The 16,520-nt window shown below is 37.7% G+C and overlaps 1 protein-coding gene across 6 annotated transcripts in view; it reads left to right on the top strand.

Annotated features, from left to right (window-relative positions):
* The window catches only part of NSD1 (nuclear receptor binding SET domain protein 1), a 132,464-nt gene that overhangs the window by 81,095 nt on the left and 34,849 nt on the right, over nucleotides 1-16,520 (top strand). For all 6 annotated transcript variants that reach the window (XM_027867280.1, XM_027867276.1, XM_027867275.1 and 3 more), the window contains 6 exons: nucleotides 1,770-1,845; nucleotides 4,825-4,937; nucleotides 5,867-6,010; nucleotides 7,269-7,392; nucleotides 9,332-9,532; nucleotides 10,815-10,994. In XM_027867280.1, the coding sequence (XP_027723081.1) occupies nucleotides 1,770-1,845; nucleotides 4,825-4,937; nucleotides 5,867-6,010; nucleotides 7,269-7,392; nucleotides 9,332-9,532; nucleotides 10,815-10,994 (838 nt within the window). The remainder of the gene's footprint in view (nucleotides 1-1,769; nucleotides 1,846-4,824; nucleotides 4,938-5,866; nucleotides 6,011-7,268; nucleotides 7,393-9,331; nucleotides 9,533-10,814; nucleotides 10,995-16,520) is intronic.

The following is a 16,520-nucleotide window of genomic DNA, read 5'->3' as shown; positions in this document are numbered from 1 at the left end:
AACTAAAGCAGATTGCCCAGATTATGCTGTGCAATTGGATGTGCTTCTCATTAGTCCCGTGGTCTGTATGTATATTATGGGCTAGAATTTGGAATGCTGGGTACAGAATTGAATAGGAAGGAAGAGAAAGTTGTGTTGAATTCGGGAAATTATGCAGTGCTTTCAGTGAGCCTGTTCTCCAACAAAGCGTACCTTTTTAATATTACTCTCTTGTTGTTCTTTGTTTCATAGCCTTATTTCACCACTGTCTCACAAGACTCAAAATTGTGGGTTACCCAAAGGGTAATTGATGTAATATATGTAATTAAATAAGCTGGAACATATGATCAGTGGAATGAAATTGTGGGGAAAAAAAAAAACAAAAAACACATTATTCCTGACATGGATCATCAGAAAAGTAGGTTGGCATATCACCCAGCAAGAGTTAGAAATAATAGATGAATAACCTGAGTGTTATATTCATATCTGTGAAATATTAGAATGTCCAGATTAGGAACATCAAGCATTTTTGGCAGTCTGCTGGTCTAAGAACATTTAGATCACTTGTGAATCTGTGCTAGCAGAGGAAGAACACATGAACATGCATCTGGATTCTGTTTTCTCTTGAGTTGGTAGATTGTGTGTATGTGTGTGTATTAATATCTGAAATTGAAAACCCAAGGACTTTATTTCATTGTAGTTTAATGCTACCATTGTCTGTTATGCTGGCTTTCAAGTAACAAGCTAGTGTGTGATGGTTGTGGAGGAGAAAGCCTGTTGATCTTAGTATCTTGCATATTTGTGGCATAGGCATTCATTTGAAATTAAGTGTTTTAGGGGCAGCTTGGTGGCGCAGTGGATGCAGCACCGGCCCTGGATTCAGAAGGACCTGAGTTCAAATTCAGCCTCAGACACATAACACTTACTAGCTGTGTGACCTTGGGCAAGTCACTTAATCCCATTGCCTAGCCAAAAAAAAAAAAGGAAATTAAGTGTTTTAGCAGACATAACAATAATAACAGCGACTTAATTTAATATCTCACTTTGGGATTTATAAGGTACTCTAAATATCTTATCATCTGGAATTATGACAGTCTACTTCTCCCAATGAACTATAAACCCAAAAGGATGTTCCTCCTTACAGTTATAGAACTGTCAGCCCATACTATGCACAGATACTTATGTAAGTGCTAAGAGACATGGAATTTTACATGCCTCTTATTAATAGCTAATTCTTTATAGATTTGTAAAGCAAGGTCCTGCTTTGGGTTTTTTAGTACATAATTTAATTTACTGAATTGGGATTTAGCCTGCTTTTACTCAGTGATTTCCCTTCTTTATTAGGAACACAGACTTTATCGTTGGGCCATTATAGATTAAATTAGTTCAGCTCCTTCATTTTTTACTGATGGGGAACCTAAGGTCCAGAGAAACCCAATGTCTTGCCCACGATCACTTATGTGATAATTAACCTCAGAAGCCAGTTATTTTAAACCCAGTAATGGTAACATTATCTCTACCCACTCATTAATTGCTAGTTCAACCTTTCATAAGTAAATTCCTGGGGCAGCTAGGTGGCACAGTGGGTAGAGCACCGGCCCTAGATTCAGGAGGACCTGAGTTCAAATCCGGCCTCAGACACATAACACTTACTAGCCATGTGACCTTGGGCAAGTCACTTAAACCCATTGCCTAGCCCAAAAAAACAAAACATAAGTAAATTCCTCTGTTTATAACAAATTGTCCCGAATTGTAAAACTCAGAATGATGTTTATCTTGCTCCTACACAGTGTTATAATACTGGTCACTTGGAGAATGATATTTCTGGATCATGTACAACGCTCTCATCTTTGGAGTTTGGTGAAGGTAAGTGCTGTAGACACAGAAGGGGAGAAGTGCCTGAGATATTGATGTTTCATGTGGTACCTTTTTTTCTTTATAGTGGTCTTTCTTGTGGGGATATGTTGTGTCTAGAATTACTCAAGTTTACATAGAAAGAAACAACTAACCATGAATTGAGCTTTCCATAAATTCTAACTTTTTACATGGTTTTTTCATGATATCCTTCAAATAGTCTTTTTTAGTAAAAAGGAATTGAGAATTTCAGTTAAAATGCCCGAAGTATGTTATTTGGTATAGTCTGAGGTACATATACAGGAAGTGGTACGTATGGTCCTGTTGCATGTGAACCTCATTAATATACCAGCTCCTTTTCAGTCTCATCAGTAAGTAGTTATAAAGCCTTTCCTGAAGAGAGATCAAATGAAGATAGACTCAGGTCTCTGGCCGGGTCATCTCTGAACGCACCTTCTCTCCCTACCAACTCTCTTTAATTCCATCCCTAATCACATAGTTATCTATCTACTCTTTTCAAAAGAAGAGACTAGTTTTTAGATATTGCATATGCAGAATTGAATATCTTTGGTTGTTGGCCAAAGTTCTTGAAACCAAATTATGTAGAGAGTAGAATGTTGATGATTTCATTTTTTGACTAATTAAAAATACTGAGAAGGAGCCTTGGAGTCAGGAAGAACCGAGGTGAACTTCTGCCAAAGAGATATAGAAAGCATTTATTAAGAAGTACATGCTATGTGCTAAGCATGTATATCTGCCAGAAGTTTGTGTGACCACAGCAAGTCACTTAACCTTTCAGTGTTCTGCCCAGTGTTTGGAATTCTTAAGTTACAGAGCAGTTGCTGATCTGAATTGGCAGGGAGGGTTTCTGCATTTAGCTCACGCACATGAAATCATAGGTTTAAACCCCTCAAAAGGAGGAAAAGCTGACTACACTGATGCGCAGTCAGACATGGTCTTAATTGTTTCTCTAACTGACTTAGCTAATAATTAACTTTTTGGTGTGGCTTCTGTTGCTATAGAATTATAACCTAGAGCTATTCACTGTTAGAAATGGAAAGGACTTTAGAGGTCAGCTAGTGTGCTGTGTTGTTCAGTATGGAGTCATCCTCTTTGTCCAGCCTCTGGTGGAATGCTGAGTTCTATCACCAACTCTTGCTCTCTGTAGGTTGTCCATTTCACTATTTTTTTTTTGAACAGCTCTTTGTAGGAAGTTTTTCCCCACATAGGGCAAAAATCTACTATCTTCCTGCAAGTTCTACCTGTCATTCTTTCTAGGGTCAAGCAGAATAAGTCTAATTTCTCTTTTCTTCATGTCAGCTACTTCATCCCCTCTTTATGTGACAAGGTTTTGGGTTACTTCATCACCCTGGTCACCCTTTTCTTCTTATGTTCCACCTTGTCAGGATCCTTTGTGAAATATGGTGCCCAGAACTGAACAGTACTGCGGCTTCAATTTGTTTAGGACCATTTACAAAACGATTCTAACCTTCATTTTATACTTCTTCTGTTAATATAACTCAAGGTCGTGTTAACTTTTTCATTTCTTCTATTTCACACTATTGACTCATATCAAGCCTTGGATTCCACTAAATGAAATTTTTTTTTTTCGAATGAACTGTCTTAAATGTCTCATCCAACCTATGCTTGTATGTTGTTGTTTTTTTAATCAAAGTGGCCATTAAATTTTAACTTGTTAGATTTAGGCCAAAATTGTTTTATAGCTTGATTATATCAATCAGTATGCTTGTCATTTTCAGTTTTCATTGGTATGCCATCTGTATATCTTCATTCAAGTTATTGAAAAAATGTTTACTATAACACATCCAACAATAAGAGTCTTACTGCTCTATCCTAGGAACTTCTTCTACATTAATAGTCATCGATTAATCATCAGTCTTTAGATCTGCTTCTGACCAATGGTACTGTTATCTAGCTTATGGTCTTTTCATCTTCACAAGCATATTTTGAGATACTTCGTTTAAACTCCTTGAAATCTGTGACTATCCAATGATATTGTGGGAGTATTAATGTATTCACAGCTCACCTGTCAACATGTGAAGTTGAAATCATAATTTTTCAAGACAAGAATTCTTTTTTTTTTAAGCATTTTGAAAATATTTTATAAAATTTCAAGCCTTATACATTCTTAAAAAAAACTACAAAAAGAAACATAGCTAAATATAGGCTTTTTATTTTTAACAAAATTATTCTTTTTTAGTCCTGTTAGACCTTTTTTAGTTTTGTTTGGTGCCCTTAAAAAGAGTCTACAGAAGGGGCAGCTAGATGGCGCAATGGAGAGAGCACCGGCCCTGGATTCAGGAGTACCTGAGTTCAAATCCGGCCTCAGACACATAACACTTACTAGCTGTGTGACCCTGGGCAAGTCACTTAACCCCATTACCTAACCAAAAAAAAAAAAGAAAAGAAAGAAAGAAACAAAAGAGTCTACAGAATCATAGAAACACAAAATTGAAATCATCTGTTTTAAAATCAGTCTGAATAGGAATCCTTCTACAATATTCAAAATAAATGGTTATATCCTCTCTTTGAGAGCTTTTCTTTACTCATCCCTGAATTGTGAATTATATTTTAACTTTTCTGTCTTGAATTGCCTGAGAGATTAGGAATGAACCTCTCTGGAGAGTATTCTCTCCTTTTTTTTTCATCTCAGAGATCTGATGATGGCGCTAGGATTTTACTAGCTAAAGGATAGGAAATTAGTTTTCTTGATGAATAGAGGCATTTAACCAGTGATTCAATATTTAGCTAATATTCCATGTTCCTTATTAATCACCTAAAGAAGACATGAAATAAATATGTTAACACATTTCAGTTGTGATTCTTATTAACTGTATTTAAGGAAAATGTCAAAGAATAGTATATTTGATTTTATTTGCCCATTAGTACAATGCAGTGTCACTTCTTACCTGAGAAAGGAGGTAACAGATAACAGTTTCTTCTGTTAACATTTTCTTGTCCTTGTCATAGGTACAAACAAGGTCTTTGAAAAGCAAAGAAAGCGAAAGAGACAGAGGCATGTTCCTACACATTGTAAGAAAGTGAGAAATGAAGACTCTTTACGGGAGGCACAAAACTCTGAGGTACAACTGGGTTCTAGGCTATGTCCCTTCCAAATGGAATCCCCCTCCCCCCCTTTATTAGTCACTTCTCTTTTCTCTAGTTTCCTTTAACAATATTAATAGAAAGAAGCAGCCATGTAAAATATAGAATACATTTGCATAAATAATATCACGGGATGGCAAGTGTGGGCCTAATCATTTCTAAAGATCTCATCATTATGTGCTTTAGGTTTTAGGATTAATTATGCAGCAAAATTACCAATATTCAGCAAAATTTTTAAATTTTAAAATAAAATTTCATTTTAAATAAACATGTAGTCTTGAGTGGATTCATATTTACTCCACTTGTATTCTCCTTAGTGAAACAGTTCAGCCTACTTAAATTTTCCAACAATATTTTTAAACCCTCAAAGAATAGTACTAGTTTGGGAGAAAAACTAAACCTGAGTTTAAAATCAAAGTCCTTTCATTTACATTGCATCAAAATAAATTTGATGCTTTTAGGACTTTTTGGTTATCATTTCAGGGAGTCCTGGGACTGTTCAGGTCCATACCAACCAACTTTGATAGAAGGACCATTTCTTTCCAGGACAAAAAGAATGAAATGCCCAAATGGTGCATTTTTTAGAAAACACAACTTGGAAGGAGAAATAAATAATCAAATGAACTTAAGAATGTTTTCTCTCCCTTAGTGAAACCTTAAAATGGAACAGCTCAAAAAGTTCCAGTGGAACAGCCTCAGAGCAGTTAGTGCCAGGGCATGAGGCGCTCACTACCTGCCCAATCACAGCAGGGTTAGAACTAACATTGCATGCAGTCCGCCCGCGTGATTGGCTGAACATCTGTAAGTGCTTATGGTTAGACAAATAGCAGCCCAGTGGGGAGGGGGTGGTCAGATGGAAAAGATACCAATGATCCAAGTGCGCTGGGTTTTTTTTTTTTCTTTCAAGGGAGAACCAATTACCCCTGGGACTACTACAAACCCCAAAGATGCTATAGAAGAGAGTGTGGAACACGATCATGGAATGCCTGTGTCTAAAAAGATGCAGGCTGAACGTGGTGGAGGAGCAGCTCTCAAGGAAAATGTCTGCCAGGTAGAAGTCTTTTGTGCACTTAATGTGGTCTTGCTGAAAATATGCCCTCAGAAGACTTCCTTCCTGAAAAAAATGTGGTCAAATCAATTAATATTTGCAAACTACTTGCTGGTAGGACCTGCTTTATTGAGCATTACTTTGGCTGTCTGTCCAGGCTCTGTCCTGGAAGTTAAATGCATACTTATGTCTCTTCTTTCTGTGGTGTTGATCACTTCTTTAAAATTTCTAATTCTAAGGTACAAAAAGATGCAATAAAAATTACCCGATGAATTAATGTTATTAGCAGTCCACATTGAAAAGGTTTTGTTAGGAATATTCTTTAGTTATATCTTTTGTATGAGATCTAGACTAGCCAAGTTTGGTAAGACATCCCTGGAGAACTGACCACCAGACAAAGTTTTTGGACACAACATATCGTGAAAGCATCTTTTAAGGTGTGGAGGATCTATAATATGCATCAGTAGAAGGTATAATCACTCAGACAAAATTTCAGATTGTTGAAGTCTTGGAACAGCTTTCATTAACTGCTTCTAATGCCTCATCATGATAGGCAGACTGTGCAGGATTTTTAAGACTGTGCATGGGAGTTCAAACTCTTATATGGCTTAGTAAGTTGAAAAGGGTTTCAGGTCTAAACCCATAGTCCAGCTGTTGTCTAACACAGCTAAAAATCAGAGTTTTTCTGTAGGTGCTTGGCTATAAGATAGTGAATTTTTTGGTCACACCAACTCATGAAACTCTCTGTTAAGACCTAGAAGTAATTGCAGTCTTATCGGTGTAAGAGGAATACTTATCTTTACAAAATCACAGCTCCTTGAACTGTTTTTCACTAATCTTTACTCAGACTGCTCTGATGTCTTCTTGCTGCTGATGTGGCATGGAAACTCTTTTCAGCAAACCTAGTGGAGTAGAATCTCTCAGGTTCTTATCACACTTGTCAGAATTTATCTACCAGCCTAATCACAGACTGTATCTTTTATCTAAGACCTGTGTAAGTATAGAGAAATTAATCACTAGCAGGGTAGCCAGCTGGTGATAAATTTTTTGGACCACAACGACTCATGAAACAATTGACTATGTTGTGGGAGGAATTGAAATATGTATTACTGATAGGAAAGTCTATACCAATCAAATTATTTTTGTGTATACTTGAAGTAACAGTATCTCTCACTTGTGATCATTTGTCAAGTTATTACTATAAATACTGTTTAATTTGTTTAAGTTTTTCTATAGATGAATATGTTTCCCTCCTAAACAGAACTGTGAGAAAGTGGGTGAGTTGTTGCTGTGTGAGGCGCAATGTTGTGGTGCCTTCCATCTGGAGTGTATTGGCCTGACAGAGATGCCAAAAGGCAAATTTATCTGCAAGGAATGTCGAACAGGTATGTTGTACACAGAAAATGCTCGCATATGATGTTGTGAATTTTGGAAGTCCAGTTCTCTGGGGTTTGTTTTTTTTTCCAGTGGACTATTCCAGATATTTTAATATAATATCATATGATTTGAGGCTTCATAGGAAATGTTGATAACCACAGGGAAATCATAGAAAACTAGACTGTCAGAAATATAAGGGACAATTGAGAGATCTTATCCCGCCTCCTGACTTTTATTAGATAAGTGTAGACCACTACATTATTGTAAGTATAAATATACTTTCTGCCAAAATTGGTCTTAGAGAATACCTAAGTGGATCTATATTCTCTAGCTTTTTTTCAATATATGACTGATTTATTGTTTCAAAGAGGGCTCGTTTAGTAGGGTCAGTGTGGAAGTCAGCCTGTATCCAGATTAATATAATATCATTGGAATTATAAAATAATAGAGGTCCAGATTATTTGGCCATAAAGCCAGATAGCAATTTGTCTTATACTTGAAACTCTCTAAGGATGGATATTGAGATATCATCCAGTCTTGTGGTGTAAAGCCCTCACCACAAAGATGTCCATCCTCATTCTTATCCTAAGTTTGTCTTTTTCAGACATTTTTCCTTCAGATATTTACCAAATTTTGCAAGTTGTTTGTTTGTTCTGGTGAGGCAATCTGGGATTAAGTGACTTGCCCGGTGTCACACAGCTAGTAAGTGCCAAGTGTTTGAGGCCTGATTTGTACCCAGGTCTTCCCAACTCCGGAGCTAGTGTTCTATCCACTGCCTACACAGCCCCAGGGGAAAATAACAAAGTTTAGAAAAGACATAGTATTTTATTTTGTTCACTGTTTTAAAAATAAGAAGGGTTACATGTGGAATAAAAATATAATTTACAACATTATAAGACCTTACCTTCTGAGCTTACAAAATACATAGCTAACATTAACATGTTCAGATTAGAACCAGTTCAGATTAGAAAAATTTTATTTTTCATAATTCCATAGAATCAAAAGTGAGGTATTGCCATAATATAAGTAACTAAGTAAGAGCCTAACACATTCCAAGTTAAGGACCAAAGACAAGTTTCATGGTCTTCATATTATGATGACTATTATTTTGTTCATTTACTTTCAGTTGGTTTTCATTCTAAGCTTAATAACCATCAGCAGATACAAACATTGAAAAATTGTATATAAAACCACAGCTTCTAGATGAAAGCCAGTGTAGTATAGTGGATAGAACTTCTTCCCTCAACATCTATTAGCTATGTGATTATCATTTCTGAGTCTCATTTTCCTCATCTGTAAAATGGGGGATAATAATACATAGATTATCTCAGAGTTGTTATAAGGATCAGAACATAACTAAATAAAGCCAACTGTTGTTTATTTTATAAACATAATATAAAGTTATAAGTTTGTACATTCATCGTAGCAAAATAGTGACAAATTTGTGTTTCCTTGTCCTCTTTTAATCTTATTTATGGGATAGGGTGTGGGGGGATGAGATAGATTTTGTTTATTTTTTACTATTAAATATTTTTGGTTCTATCATAAATTGTTCTGCATTCTTAACCATACCACATCATATATATCTTTGTGATTTGAGTGTGTTCCACATTTTATATATTCTTCATATACTTTTGTTACCTACCTCACAGTCTTGTTATAAGGAAAAACACTTTTTGAAGCTTTATGTACTATACAAATGTGAGCTTCTATGTGCCATTTCATATGTTCTGAGGTATTCTATTACTGGTGTACCAGAATTTGTTTAGATATTCCTCAATTATTGAACACATGCATTCTTTCTAATTATTTTGTTACTATAAAACTATAAATAATCTTGATATAGATAGCTCCTATATTCTCATTATTGACTTTTTTTTTTGCCAGTTCTTATTTGCTCTGCTTTGCTGCCCACCTATGTTTTTCTTTTAAACTGTTGTTTCTTAGGAATTCACACCTGCTTTGTGTGTAAAACCAGTGGAGAAGATGTCAAAAGGTGTTTGCTACCTCTTTGTGGAAAGTTTTACCATGAAGCCTGTATACAGAAATATCCACCCACTGTCCTACAGAACAAGGGTTTTCGGTGCTCCCTTCACATGTGTATAACCTGTCATGCTGCTAATCCAGCCAGTCTTTCTGCATCTAAAGGTACATTGACCCTGTGTCACTTATTCACTGGGACATAGATGAAAGGAAATTCTGACTATCCTTTTCTTTGACTGGATATAAATGTATCCCTTAATCTAGAATCCATCTCTTTCATTGTTACATCCACATTTAGGTATTTGGATTGTTCATGCATATGATATAGTTTTACAAGTAAAGCCAGTGTAGATTTGTTTTTGTGGGTTTTTTTGGAAGGGGGAAGAAAAAAGTCTTATAATTTAACCAAAGAATTGAATAGTAGATAAACTCAGATCCATTGTTTTATTAACATAAGATTATATTCAATAAAAATATGCCTGTGGGTTTTTGTTTTTGTTTTGTTTTGTTTTTTAAATTTTTAACAAGCCTTTGAACTGATGTGTGACGTTTTATGTTTTTTCTCTCATTCAAATGACTATCCACAGACCTGATGTGGGTGAGAGGGGAGGTTGGAAATCATAAGGGCTAAATTGTTGCCTAAACAAAAAGATTCTACACTCCCAGCTTGTGTTAGTTGATTCTTAATGTGTTGTATAAATCGCCTGTTGGCTCAGAGCACCACAAAATTGCTGAAAAAACATTGTGAATGATTTTTATCTGTGCTGTTAATTTAGTTTTCTCACCTTGTTGCCTGGGTCATTTTCTTACATATGATATGATGACATTATAGACTGGGCTTAATATATCACATTGCCAGTCACATCAAACTTGAATGAGGTAGACATGAGGGGTTCAGCAAACCACATACCCAACTACTAAAATACACAAAGATTATTCTAGTTAAAAAGGCTGTCCCTTAATTTAGACTGTTACATGACTGGTCCAAGTATATTTACAGATACTTTCTCTGCTAAGCAAGGACAAATCATATTTAAGGAGTTTAATATTAAGTAACCCTGTGGAATTTTCCACAGGAAACAAGTAAGAAGGAGGATTTCTGAACCTGCCTTTCAGATTGCCTTTGATGTTGTTCAGAAATGTTGTGGGGCAGCTAGGTGGCACAGTGGATAGAGCATGGGCTCTGGAGTCAGGAGGACCTGAGTTCAAATGCGGCCTCAGACACGTAACACTCACTAGCTGTGTGACTCTAGGCAAGTCACTTAACCCCAATTGCCTCACCAGAAAAAGAAATAAAGAAATGTTGCAGAACCATTTTCATAGTGGTCTCTTGATGCTATAATTCTTTTGGGTTACCAAATTGACCTTTTAGGAAAGAAGCCTGTCCATTTGTGTACTTGATTCAAGCATCTGTATGTGTTTTACTCTTGTGTTCTTATATTGCTAGGTCGCCTAATGCGCTGTGTCCGGTGTCCTGTGGCTTACCATGCCAATGACTTCTGTCTGGCTGCAGGGTCAAAGGTCCTTGCATCAAATAGCATCATCTGCCCTAATCATTTTGCTCCTCGGAGGGGTTGCAGGAATCATGAACATGTTAATGTTAGCTGGTGTTTTGTGTGCTCAGAAGGTAAGGCCTTATAATGTTGTAAATTATATTTTTATTCCACATGTAAGTATGGCTAACTGATAGGTGTCAGTCCCAAAATCCAAATGAATTTTTGAGCTTTCAAGGGAAAAAAAGTTGAGAGAAAGTAGGAAGGGGAAGCATGCTAATGTAGGACATGGGTTTTGAACCTCAGTTTAGTCATCAAGGGTCCATAGAAACCCTTAAGAGCAGAGTGCATTTGACTAGGGTGTTTTCCAGCACCATATGAGTTTAGAAAAACCCTCAGCAACCACCTTCTTCATCTGTTCTTGTAACCTACACTACAGTAGCTCCTGAACAGCTATAATGAAGCTGGTGCATTGAGTGCAGAGAAGCCCTCAGGTCCATCCTTGCTGTTGCTGGCACTGCATAAAAGGGTTTAGTGCTTCACAGTGAGTTTCACAATTCAGTGACATAGGAAGGAGAACAAAATGTACTTCTGTAGTTTGTGGTAAGATTGGCTATTTGGGTCCCTGAATTTATTCAACCTTCACTTGAAAAAATATTTTCAGAAATATTTTTAGAATTATTGAGGGCAGACTTTTCCTTCACTGCTTCTTCCTGTTCTCTTTTTCTTTCCTTCAGAGTTTTCCTTTTGTAAAATCCTCTTCCCCAGGTTAGTTCCATCCAGTCAGACTGCCTTTGGATACTGTTAATGTCATAGAAGGACTCTTCCCTGGTTTTGTCCTTCTTTGACCTCTGAATAGGATTAATGGATAAGGGAAAAAGGAATCCTGTGAAAAAAGACCATGTTATTGTCTTTTAAAATGTCACTATAGAAATTCTATATTCAGGGTATTCAAAAGAAAGTCAGATTCTCACTAATTGACTTGGACTTTAAAGTTACCTAATTATAGGAGGTAATGAAGAGGAAATATCTGTTTATTTTAAGAAATCTACAAAATGAGATCTTAGTGCTCAAAAGAAGGGAAGCTGCTTATAATGCATCTTTATAGCTGTCTTAAAGCTGCTAGTTTATATACCCCTATTTTCAAGAACCTCAGGTGTTCTTCATAAAGTTTAGAAAAGTTAAGGTGTTCCATTCAGGGATTTGGCTCAGAATGTGTCTCTTATCTGTTTATGGAAAGCAGATTTTAATACCTGTACTGAATACATGCAGCATTTAAACATAGCTGTGCATATGTCAATAAATGAGAAATGAGATTGTATTTAGTTGCATTTCTTTACTTAGTATACTGGTTTGACAGGTTAAATTTCAGTATTCATTAGTTTGTGTATATCACTTAAAATTCCAAGGGTGCAAGAAAAGTGTTATGGAAGATAATCAACAAGCACCTATTAATAACCACCTATTTATATGTGCCAGCCACCATGCTAAGTGCTGGGGATACAAAGAAAGGCAAAAGATAAAGTCCTTACCAGTCTCAAGGAGGTCAGTCTAGCAGGAGGAGACAGGATGCAAACAACTGTGTACAAACAAGATACAGACAGAATAAATTGGCAATAGTTAGCAAAGCAAAGATATTGGCATTAAGGAGGAATCAGGAAAGGCTCTTCTTATTGAAGGGTGCGATTATATCTTGGACTTGAAGGAAGTTATGAAGGCCATGAGACAGTTCTGAAGAGGAAGGGAGTTTCAGGCATCAGGGACATCCAGAGTTTAGAAATGTTCAAAGAAGAGTAAGGAGACCAGTATCACTGGATACATGGTGGGGAGCGGGGGGAGTGTGGGAGGTGTGAGGAAAATATAAGGTATAAGAAAGTTGGAAAGGTAGGAGGGGACCAGATTTTGAAGAGCTTTAATTTCTCAGACAAATTTTATATTTGATCCTGGAAGTAATAAGGAGCCACTGGAGTTTTTAGAAAAAAGAGGAGACTTGTGTTTTAGGAAGGCCAATTTAACAGTTAAATGAAAGATAAACTAATGGAGAAAGGCTTAAGTTATGGGGAAAGGGAAGATGCTCAGCAGTTATATAGTGCCTGCTGTGTTACTGTGTGCTAAGCAATTTACATATACCTCATTTGATCCTCACAACAACTCTGAGAGGTTATTATCTGCATTTTACATTTAAAACTGAGACAAAAAGAAGTCACACAGCTAATATGTATCTGAGGCTAGATTTGAACTTGAATGTTTCTGACTCCAGGGCCAGTACCTGTCTGTTCTGCTATTTATTTGCTTAGTCATGGAGACCAAGCATTAGGCTATATTAGGTGTCTAGATGTGAGATGATAACGGCCTGCACCTGGGTGGTCAAAGCATCAGGGGAAGAAGGGAGCATATTTAAGAGATGTTATGAAGGAAAAATTGACAAAAGTTGGCAGCAGATTGGGTATAGGCAGTGAGAGTGAGAAGTTGGGGTTGCAAACCTAGCTAACTAGGAAGATGGTTATATCCTTAATGATAGGGAATTTAGGAAGTCGAGGAGGTTGGAGGGAAAGATAATGGGTTTACTTTTGGAAGGATTGAGATTAAAATGTCTGCAGGACATCCTGTTCGAAATGTCTAAGGAGTAAGTTGAAGATGTGAGATTTGGAGGTCAGCAGAGAGATTAGGGATGGATAAATTGGTCTGAGAATTGTCAGCATGAATCCATGAAAGTTGATGACATCACCAAATGAAATAATAGAGGGAAGAGATGAGTGCCAGGACAGCCCCAGAAGACACCTATGGTTATCATACTTGACATGTTTGAACAACCAGTAAAGGAGACTAAAAAGGAGTAGTTAACTTGGGAAAGAGAACCAGGACGAAGGAGTGTTACAAAACCCTAGAGAGAAGAGAATGTCAAGGAAAAGAAGATGATTGACAGTGTCGTACTACAGAGAGTTCAAGAAGGATAAGGATTGAGAAGAGTTCATTAAATTTGGCAAGTAAGAGAACATAGATAACTTTGGAGTAATCAGTTTCAATTGAATGATGAAGTCAGGAGCCGTTCTGCAAAGAGTTTAGAAGTGAGAGGTAAGGAAATGAAGGCACATAGTAGCCAACTTCCACTAGGAATTTAGCCACAATAAGGAGGGGAGAATGATAATGGAGATAAAAGGATCCAGTGAAGATTTTTTCAGGATGCGTACATGTCTTGTAGGTACTAGGGAAGCAGCCAATAAAGTGACTATGATTGAAGATAAGTGAGAGTAAGGTTATTAAAGGGGACGGGGGAGGTCACTTGAGCTTTTCTTCACAAAGAGAAGGGCCACCTCTTCATATGCAATGGGAGTGAAGGAGATAGTTGTGGAAGACATCTGAATGACAAGAGATGAGGAGAATAGGGAGCATTCAGCAAATGGCTTCAGTGTTTTCAGTGAAATGAGGAAACAAGCTGCTCAGCCAGAGAGAGGGTTGGGGGAGAGGAAGCTATGAGAGGTTTGAGGAGGGATGAAAAGGTTTCAGAAAGCCTCTCTGGTGAGTGAGATGATGAGTCAATTAGGGAGATGTAAACTGATTGCCTTGCCATACAAAACAGCAGATGATGGGAGTGATCCAAGACTGAGGCTTGGCGCAGGGCAAGATCTTCAACAGGAAAAAGGGAGAAAGGGCTCCAGAGAAGACGACAGTGTAGAATTAAACTGGTTCATCAAGGGATCAAGATGGGAAAGAGAGGAGGGTGTAGCCAGAGCCTAAGAAAGAACTGAAGGGTAGATGGATTGTACATTGTGGTAAGGACCAAGAACAGGTTTTAGGGTAGCAGAGCAGAGGGAGAGGTGGAGTGATAATAAATTTTGATCAGATAAAGGAATTTCAGGGCTCGTGAACATGGAAATAAAAAATTTATTAAGCCCCTGCTGTGTGCCGGTCACCGTGCTAAGTGCTAGGGATGTGGGTGATGGCAGGATCATAGGTATAACAATCTCAGTGTGTTACTGTGGTGGTGTGGAGAGAAGGAAGGAGATTGTACTGGAGGCTGGTAGGAAATGGCCACCAGAATCTATGATCAATATGGATTAAATGAACTTCAAAGTAAAAGAGATTACTTAGTAATGGTGGTAGAGGGAGAATCTGGAACTAGCATCAGGTAGCCTGGAGAACACTAAGGAATCTTCCAACTCCCTCATAATGACCAGTGAAACAGTTTGGGGAGAATGAGAGAAAGTCTAGGATGTGCTGGAAAAGGGTTGCCTGGGAAGCTGTTTGATCAAGGTGAGCCAGGTCTCAGTGAGTCCTAAAAGATGGAAATAGAGAGATAGGAAAAGTTTCAGGATGGAAGAGTTGATGAACATGGAAGTGTAGATGATGACAGATTAAGAAGCTTTAAAATGGCTTTTATCCCAAGGGTTTTTGATGTTGTGCTTTATTACATATTCCTAAAGGATTAGGCTGTGAAACATATTTCCCTTCCTAATCCAGGCTGCAGATGATGGGGGTAACCTAAGGTTGAGGCTTGGCAGGGCAAAATCTTCAACAAAATAGTCCGGAGACTCAGGAGAAGAGGACAATCTAGATAACAAAAAGAGGCAAAAGACAGTCCCCGCCTTCAAGGAATTCCTATTCTAATGGGGGAGACAACAAGCAAACAAATAGAAACCAATGAACAAGCTTCATGCAATGCAGTAGCACACAATACAGGAAAAATTTATTAAGCCCCTGCTGTGTGCCGGTCACCTAAGTGACTAGGTGCTAGGGATACTAATAAGAAAAAGACTAAATAAGAAAAAGACAGTCTTTGCCTTCAAGGAGCTTACAATCTGATAGGGGAAGATAACACACAAAAGGAAGCTTGATAATATGGGGAGGGGAAGAGAAGAGGGTACCTCCTGATGATAATGATGGAATAAAAACCAAGCAGAGAAACTTGTGGGAAATAAAATATAAAGATTAAGTAGATGATAATTAAAAGAGTGAAGGTTCTAAAATTAAAAGGGGTTGGAAAAGGCTTCCTGTAGAGGAAAAGATTATAGTTGGGCTCAGGGAGTCAGAAGGCAGAGATGAAGAGGGAAAGCTTTCCAGTCACATGGGACAACAAGAGAAAATATCCAGAGCTGAGAGATGGAATGTCGTCTTTGAGGAACAATAAAGAAGCTGGTGTCTGGATCAAAGAGTACATGTTGGGGGAGTAAGGTTTAAGAAGACTAGAAAGGTAAGAGAGGGCTAGGATAATGAAAGGTTTTGAACACCAAAAAGAAGATTTTGTATTTGGTCTTGGAGGCAATAGGAGCCTCTGTAGTTTATTTGGGGGGGGTGTTGCCATGATCAGACCTGAGCTTTAGGAAAATCACTTTGGTGGTTGAAAGGATGTTGGATTGGAGTGGGGAGAGACTTGAGGTAGGCAGGCTCACAATAGGCTATTGCAGTAATCCAGACATGAGGTGATATGGTCCTGCACTAGAGTGGTAGTAGTATCAGAGGAAAGAAAGGGGCATATTTGAGAGATGTTGCAAAGGTGAAATCAACAGACCTTAGCAACAGAGTGGATAATGGGAGGTAAGAGGAGAGATAGTGAGGAGTTGAGGATGACATCTGGTTTGTAAGCCTGAGGGAGTCGGAGGGATGATGCTACTCTACTTGGTAATTGGGCGGGGGGGAGCGGCGGCGATTTTGAGGGAAAG

The sequence above is a fragment of the Vombatus ursinus genome, unplaced genomic scaffold, assembly GCF_900497805.2.
Source record: "Vombatus ursinus unplaced genomic scaffold, bare-nosed wombat genome assembly UNPS02014785.1, whole genome shotgun sequence".
Taxonomy (NCBI): Eukaryota; Metazoa; Chordata; class Mammalia; order Diprotodontia; family Vombatidae; genus Vombatus; species Vombatus ursinus.
Note: the sequence above shows the minus strand (reverse complement) of the source record. Positions and strands in the feature narration are given on the sequence as shown.